The sequence below is a fragment of the Strix aluco genome, chromosome 3, assembly GCF_031877795.1.
Source record: "Strix aluco isolate bStrAlu1 chromosome 3, bStrAlu1.hap1, whole genome shotgun sequence".
Taxonomy (NCBI): domain Eukaryota; kingdom Metazoa; phylum Chordata; class Aves; order Strigiformes; family Strigidae; genus Strix; species Strix aluco.
This window is the reverse complement of record NC_133933.1, coordinates 23,038,144-23,046,838: the sequence shown is the minus strand read 5'-3', so window position 1 is coordinate 23,046,838 and position 8,695 is coordinate 23,038,144. Positions and strand designations below refer to the sequence as shown.

The following is an 8,695-nucleotide window of genomic DNA, read 5'->3' as shown; positions in this document are numbered from 1 at the left end:
ACCTGGTTTAGGCACCCTGCATATTCCATGGAAACACAACATGATCCTGGGAGCCTCATGCCTGTGCTCACTGGGGCAGCAAGGAGAACTACCTGCTGCCCTGTTCTGGAGGCAGAAAGACCCGTGCCTATTATATTTAATGTGGTAACTGAGATGAACATGCTTTTTTCAGACATTACGAGCAAGTTTCTGTGTTTTGGCATGTTCTCCATCCATTTTCAAGACAGACTTGCTTTTTAAATTGCTAGGTACCTTGCAAGTATGTATTATTGGGTATTATTGCTTCAGATGAGGTCCCTTCTGTTGGATGAAGAGAAGATGAAGCCAGAGTCATCAAAACTATCTGCCTGATGGTTTTTTATCTCTTACATTTCTAGGAGTTTGCTGATGGAAGTGTTAGTCTGAGAAATTAATTCAGTTTCTCCTTCTCTCTCATTATTTGTATTTCATGGATCCAATATAGTCAAACAATGACCAATACTGTCAGCATGCAACACACTCTGTGGTGGAGAAGCTCCACAAGGGCTTCTTACAGGCCAAGGCTAGGATGTTATGTCTGTGACTTCCAGCTACCTCATGGTCTTAATTCCACTGTGACAGTATTAGGGTTTGCCATAATCAGCTTCAGATCCCTCTTCTCCCCCTGCCCTGATTTGGATAGTAACCCCATTTTCAGGTTTTGAGTGTATACTGAAGAACATGGAACCCAGAGCATCTATCTGGCTTGTCTCAAATTGCAGCCTTTAGTATCTCTAGGTGTTGGTTGTTTTGTGGGAGCAAGGTGGAAAAATAGACAGCAAGTTGCCTATCTGACTGGAACACCAGCAGTGCATCCTTATTGGCACCTTACAAATGACAAGATGTAAGGAAGAAGAAGCTGAGTTGTGCAATATATGCCACTAATCAGCAAAGACTGAGGGGAGGACTCTGAACTGCTAATGTTTCTAGTAAACTGTCTGTGAATGATCTGCAGGCCAAGGATTCTTCATTAGAGGATGGCAGGAACGTTTCTGAAAAACAAACAAATGTGAGACTGTTGCAATCTGTTCACACCAAGACAAAAACAAAACAAAAAAGCGTGAAATAAATTATCTCATGCCTACAGGGCTTCAACAAGGGCTGGACGCAGAAATGCCAAACAAGGGCTCATATGCCGATGAAAACAAGAACTTCATTTTGACGCACCCTCCACAAAAGTCTGGCTCTAATGGAGTCCCTGCTGTTTCATGGAACCCAGTACCCCAATTATGAAGAGGTAGATAAGAGACACCATGGTGAGAAGAGCAGAAGTGCTCATTCACTTACTTAGTCCACTTACTGAAATTTCTGAGCCGTTACTAGCAAAGTTTGGTAAAGCAAAACAGCAGTGCTATGGCCAGATGAAAGGGTACCTGTGTCACTCGCAAGGATAACGTCATGAGAGCTCGGTTTAAAAAACGCTTTGATGTTACTCATGGTGATGGGATAGACTCATTCTCATGGAGAGTTTCAGTGATAGCTGCTGTGGGGCTAAACTGGTCTTTCAGTTTTGTAGAGGGTTCAGTACATTCAAAGAGCTTTCATATTCTATTCCTTATTCAAATGAAAAACAAAGTCCGAAATTTCCTGGGAAACCACGTTCTGAAAAATAACATCAGACTGAATGTAGTGAGCTGTTGCAATAACACTTGGAATCTTTTTTACATTGCAGTGCTAAACCTTTTGGATAACACAGAGAGGATCCTGAAGTGATATGTTTTTTCATAAGCAAAAAATGAGCCTATTCCAAAATCAAAATGGAGCCTAGTGGCATTATTCAAAAGTATTGTGTCTTTCTCATGGTAAAAATTCATTGCTAGTGGCTTTCATGTTTGACAGATTGGCATTTTACTGAAGGAAAATATTCCGCTGGGAAATTCTAGTGCTAATATGGGTGTTGGTAGCAGGCTGCCTGTTTTTTTTTATTCTTTTATTTTTATTCTTGAAGAATTCCTGCTGTAGTTCTGAAGTCGGTGGATATTTCTTCTGAAAATAAGGCTCCAGAGAGATATATTTTTCACACCAAATCCCCCCTCCCTCAAGTGGCAGTAGCATCTAGCTGTGCAGATTCATTATGTACTGTTAAGCAGCTGCCACATTTCACTCCAGCAGCAGTTGTACTTCATTTACGAGCAAAATGATTCATATGTGAATATGGCAAAGTGCTGCAGCTCATGGTGAATTCTCACTGAGGGGCAGCTCGTGGGTGAGGACTGGGTAAAAACAGATGTTGAAGTAGGACTTTGCTATTTGCCTGACAGTTTATACAGTCATAAAAGTTTGTGCTTTAGAAGGGCAGGTCCTGCCAGAAATATGAGTTCACGAACACACAGCAAAGGAGATTGTCTATGAATAATATTATTCATAGCCTCCGTGCATCTGGTCTAAGAGAAGCAAATAAATGGTAACACTTGACCTTATGAACGAGGAAATGAAACGGCTTGATAGTGTTCTTCCATTAGTCTTGTAATGCAAAAGCAGTGGGACACCCAATCACTGCAGCAAATGTGAAGGTGATTGAAGGAAGATTCCTCCTTTACACAAAACATAGCTGTGTTCACTACCCTGGAAAAATTCCCAGCCTGTTTCTTTTATTTACAATGGTGTAAATTGGGAGTATTTCTGCTAAAAAGAGTGTGATCTTCACAGGGGTAAAAGCAGCAGAAGTAAGAAATGAAGACATATGTCTGAAATGTTGCAAAAGATAGCAGTCTTAATACTTCAGCACATAAGCTCTGTGGGTGGAGTGAAGAGAGTTGCCTTTCTTAATGCCAAAGCTTCCATCAGTACTTGGGCAAAATTATGCTGTTCTCCCCACCCCCCCAACCCCAAAAGATGATACAAAATTTGCTGCTTCAGAGAGGTGGCTGGCTACACAGAACAGCAGTCTGCCCTCAGGAAAGCTGGGCAAAGTGGAGAGGAGGTAAATATATTTAGTTTAAAATCTCTTTTAAAAGAAGGCATGGCTTTATGCATTTTTTGTGTGTTTTCATTTCAGGGCAGAGAGGAATAAAGGTTCATTAAATCCCAAAATATGTGAAATTCTGTGGTGCCAGCTGAGACCTCGCAAGCCATGCTAACTTCACAGAAAACACGGGTTCAACAGCGCTTCCTGATATTTGTCCTTTGCTGCCAGTGCCGCTGGACCAGAGGAAGGAACACACCACAGCTGTTGGTCCTAAGCGTAGGGCCAGTCCTTTATTTGTACTTTTAAACAGCCCTGAGGTGGTAGATGACCGCAGAGAAGCAGTTTTGAGTTTCCAGTGATCCCTCAGCATCTTTTACTCATGAGTGCATTAAACTGCACAGGTACCCTGAGGTGGATTAATGTCCCTGCTCTGCAAAAGCAAACCTCAAGTCTGGGCCATGCTACATCTGCCACAATCTCACAGGGTGCCACTAGGAGAAAACACTCCTGCTCTCCCAGTGCACAGCCCTGTGCTTTTCAGTCAGATGCTGCTTTTTTTTTTTTTTTTTTTTTTTCCCTTGCAGGATTCCACAAATACTTAGGAGAGCAAATAATCCAAAGGCTCATTACCACACATAAATCCTTCAGCCTTCTGGGTTTCCTTCTCTAGAGCCACTGTGAAAATGGACACATCAATACAGCCTTCTGCAGAAAAGCTGACAATCTCAAAATGGTGTCATGCTGCAATAACTGAAATCTCCTGCCAGGTTGGTGATGGTGCTTTCTAATCAACTTTGCAATGAATATTTCTTAAATCATGTTAATCCACCATTTAAGCAGAGATATCAGTTCCAGACAATGAATCACCATACCTGGAGGGGAATATACCTGCCGTTTCCCCAGAGAGGAGGCGATTAACAGCACGCGTGCTGTCAGATGAGCTAGCAGCACTGGCATTTATCACCCCAGAGCTCCTTTCCTGCAATGAAGGAAATCTTCGCTCCCTGCTTCTGGTGCAATCAGCTTTTATTTATGTAGTGCTTGTGGAAAATGACTCTTAAAGGAAAACTGCACCTGTTCTGCTCTCTGGGGCAGGTTTTGCTCTAATTTACATGGATGCATTTCCTATTAGAGTTTGCTAAATGTTGAGATCTCACAAGGAAATGAAAGCCCTAAAATGTGAGTAGACAGGATGAAGTACACAGCTTTAAGACCCACAGAACTAAACTAAACATTGATGAAGAAGCTGAACTGCCTTTTTCATGAGCACTTTTATGTTCTCATCTCCCCAGCTCCTAGGGACTAGCCACTATGGGAACTGCTAGCATCCCACCTCAAAGAGACTGCAGTCCAAGTAGATAGTCTTGTTCTGAAGAAAATTCTGAGCCCAGGTGATTCTGTTACTTCAGGTAAGGAAAGAATTACGCATTGGTAAGTTCTTCTATTAATCCCCAAGCTAAACTGCATGAACATTCACTGCAGAGTAACTTTTCTTTTGATGAATAAGCTGTGGTAGCTTGAAAAAGAGAGGGTACTTTCTTGGGCTAAGTACCTAACCTGCTGCGTACATGCAGCCATAACCTGAGCTGGTTTTCCATGTACTAGCTTGGTTATTGATAGCATTGGGGCCTTAGCACAGTGCTTTAAGTGCACTAACTATGCAGGTCTTCAGGTGACCTTTGCAACCACTGTGGACTTCTGTGCTGCCACTGCCGTGTCCCACTTGCATGCAGCCCAGCCAGCCTGAAGCTAGCCTGGATGCTGCTGCATGAGCTGCAGCTCCAGAAACAGTGAAGCAGAGAGATAGTTCTCTGAGAAGGTACCCCAGGAGGTCTTGGAGTCCCACGCCAGCTCACAGCACGGTTGACTTCCAAGTTAGGTGATGTTGCTTATGGCCTTGTCCAGCTAATGCCTCCAAGGGTGGAGATGCTCCAGTCTCTCTGGGCACCTGTTCCTGGGCTGAACCACCCTGAAGAACTTTTTTTTCTCTCCAACCATGTGTAATTTCTCTTGCTGCTGCTTGTGCCTATTGCCTCTGCCTGTGTGCAGTGCACCTTCAAGAGGAGTCTGGCTCCACCTTCTCTGTAACTGCCTTTTGGATAGTGGGAGACTCCAATTAGGTCTCCTTCTCCTGGTTGAGCAGACAAGTTCTCTCTGCCTCTTCTCTCACGCCGTGTACTCCAGCCCCCTGACCATCCTGGTGAGTTTCTGCTAGACTTGCTGCCCTTTCAGTGCCCTGCTTACACTGGGCAGCCCAGGACTGGACATAGTACTGCAGATATAGTCTCGAAAGCGCTGTGCAAAGGGGAAGGATCTGGATGGTTTGCTATATTAAAAGGGCACATAGTTGGCTCTTGTTCAGCTTGCTGTCCGCCAGGACATCAAGGGCTTTTTTTTTCAAAAACACATTTACAGGCTATAGGAATACACTTAGGATTGCTGCCAGGGAGTGTGTCCCTGAGAATGTGCTGTTCCCATTCCCTTGAGTTTTGGGCTTAAAGTTATCTCAGTTTGGCCTTCCAAAAATGAAATAAACTCCTCCTTCCCATATTTCTGCTAGATACTCTTTCATTCTTTGGCTTTGGGCTTTAGGATAACTGAGGCCATCCCCTACGTCTCCTAAATATATGGATAACTCTTACTCCTGGAGGAATGAGTGAGTGAACTGATGTGGAATTTTAGTAAGAGCCCAGTGTAAATGCTAACAGGCGTTGGCCTAAAAGTATCTGCTTGCTTTTACTGCTGCAGAAAGAATGCCACACAGCACTGATAACTTGTTTTGTGGTGACTCCTGCCAGTCTGTGCCTGGATCCAGGATTATTGCTGCATTTCCTCTTGATGTGAGGAGGAAAACAGATAATGTGAAAGTGTGGGACGTGCAGACAGTTCCTGTTTACTTATATGAATAACTGTGACTGAAGCCACAGTTAGTCATGGGATACTATCAACTGACATAGGTCGATAGACAATTCATTGTGGATGGCTGATAGAAGTGTGTGTATATATATATATATATCTCCATGGTGTGGTATCTGCATGAAACTATTACACCCAACTCAGACGGCTTGCTTTTGGCCTTGAACTTGACTTCAACTTGGTTATGTTTCCTTAAGGCGTGGCAAAACCTGCCCTGTAAATGAGAATGGGGACAGTGCCAGCCAGTCTGACACTCTGTTGGTGTTGGCTGGAGAGTTACACCGGAGGCACTGCAGGTAAAACATCACTTTGCTGTTTTACTTAGTACAGGATGAAGCAGGTGAAATACAAGTAATAGTGCTAGAAAAGCACCACAGACACATTGAGAGGGATTTGTCTTGGAGAGACAGAATAAATTAGAGTTCCCGTCCTTAATGTTACCTGGAGTGAAAGAAAAGATGAATTTGCCATCCTAGAAAGAGCTTCATAGTAAAACGGTAAGTTGTCAGAAGTAATTGGATCAAGTGGGAGTGGAGATCCTAAGACGAGGAGGACTCTGTAGTTACTGTAGGCTGCTGTTAAATGAGGTAGAAAAAAGGTATCTGGAGCTGTCCTATGCTATGGATGCAAAGCAAGGAGAAAATTGACTTAATAAATAGCTGGAAGGGAGTATTTCACAGACTGTTTGGGGCAGAAGGTCATGTAAGATGCCACTGGGAAAGTAATCTCCTGGAGGGTTGCTAAAGTGTCTGGCTTTGGTTTTGATTTTCTGAGATACTCAAGGCTTTCACACATTGTATGTACAAGGAGCTGTTGTCCACCTGGGGTTTGGGATGCCCAATCTCTGCTCTGCCTCTGCAGTTTGCAGGCTAGCTGGTGAAAAGCAGCACTCTCTCATTTGTTTTTTCTCTGAATGCAAGGAGAGCTAATAAACTCACACTTTCCTTCATTATAAGACAATTCTGGAACTGACTCCCTGAAGTTTTTACAGTGCTCCAAATACATGAATGACAGGGTCTTAGAGGGAAAGTGTGCTTACATTACTGCAGCATATGCTGAATATTATGGGTAAGATGAAGTGTACATTGATAGTTTGGAGTGTTTGAGAGGAAACGGGGGAAGAAGGGCTGCTGGCTTTTTGGCTCTTCTGGTATTCTTTATAGTGTTTGAGAAAATTCAGCTGCTCTTCCTGAAGTACAGAAACCCAGCTGAGCCAACATGTAGTGGAAATGTGTTGAGAAAATTGGTGAAGAGGAGAAGGTGGGTAGTTCATCTATGAAGTAGATGCATGTTTCTAATTGCCTATTTCCACCTTCTACTTAGTGAAAAATATCAGGAGCCACTGAAGGAAATTATGCCTGTACTCTGACATAAATCTTTATGCAAAGTGTAATTAGCTGTCAGTATCATTTGCCACCATTGAGCACCTGATTATAATAGTTGCTTGACATCTTCCTTGAATGAGTGCTGGAGGGAGATGAGACACACCCTTTGCCTCTGGCTTTTAAGATTTTTAATGCAGAATATGGTGGTTGCTTGGGGTTCCCAGGTTTGTTTCTGTGGAGGTCACCAACCCTTTTCCTCTGATATCCTCAGGGGTTCCCCTTTCCACCCCATCTCTTCCAGCTGTCACACCTGATCTCCTTTCCTCCTTCTCTCTGTAGCTTTTCCACTGTTCCCCTTCCCTCTCTCACCCTTTGTCATCTGACCCTCCCTCTGAGACAGACAGCAAGAAGAAGGATCTCTCTCTGCTGAGAAGGAAGAGGGATCAAAGAAGAGCAGTAGATTCAAAGTTCAGTGTGATTTCTTTCTCCATTTCAGGTAAGTAAATGTGTTGGAAGAGATCCCAGGACTAAGTAAATGTACGTTTAACCCCTTCTGAATAATAATTTCCTTCCTTAGTTGAGAGTCAGAGTCTCTTTTTCGCCAGTGTTTCACAGTATGTCTGAACCAGCTCTTGTGAATGTTTGAAATCCCTCCCTCTCTCCCCATGTCACTTGGCAGGGAGCAGTCCAAGGCCAACGCCTCTGAGACCCACTGCATTATAACTTTGTCCCCTTTAAAGTCTTTCTGCCTCGGAGTTCAGTAACAGTAAGAAGCTCCCCAACCAGGCAGGCAGTATTTTGCTTTAAAAACTGTTGTGTTCTTTGCTGTTGCTGATGCACCCATGAGAGCCAAGCGGGAGAGAGCTGTGGCCGGGGTTCAGGATGTTGCTTCAAAAGAGGTGGCTGGCAGAGCATGCTGGTGCAGACAGCACAGTGCTAGCGAGGTGTGCCTGATCCCGTGGCCTGCCTGCATAGAGGCACAGATACAGCGCTCAGGCATCTGTGCATGTATGCCCCCAGACACAATGCTGATGAAGTCATTCCTACAAGGGAAAAGTAGTTAAGTGTATTATTTTCTTCAGTCTGGTTGCTAATTTATTCCGGATATGTTAAACAACACAATTAAACACACACACACACACGCTAAAAACTCTTGTTCTCTGTCAGAAGAGAGGGAACGCATGTCAGACCCAGCCTTCAAGCTCTGTTAGTTTTAATTCGAGTTTTAGAATTAGTAATCAGTTTTGCTGGAACACTGTTGCAAGAAATAGATCTTAGCATGCATGGGGCCTGGGCACAGTTTCAAATGAGTATTTGTTAAGAAGAAGCCATTCCCTTGTCATGTTATGGTACATTACATGAGATTTATTTCCATTGTATTAAAAAATGCAAGCCCAAGGGGAATGTTTTCTCTTCTTGTTGGCTGAGGGTGATTTCTGAATTCCATCTGATTTTTTTGTGGGGCTTTTAATTAAAACAATGAGATGCAAAAATCCTTATTTTTCTAAGCTGTTGTTACAAATGCCAG

General features: G+C 43.4%; 1 protein-coding gene across 1 annotated transcript in view; it reads left to right on the top strand.

Annotated features, from left to right (window-relative positions):
* The first annotated feature begins 4,852 nt into the window (after window positions 1-4,852).
* Window positions 4,853-8,695, top strand: part of CAPN13 (calpain 13) — a 52,603-nt gene continuing 48,760 nt past the window's right edge. Inside the window, 3 exon segments of the mRNA XM_074820517.1 lie at window positions 4,853-4,924; window positions 5,070-5,126; window positions 6,079-6,138. Of these exon segments, the coding sequence (XP_074676618.1) occupies window positions 4,853-4,924; window positions 5,070-5,126; window positions 6,079-6,138 (189 nt within the window).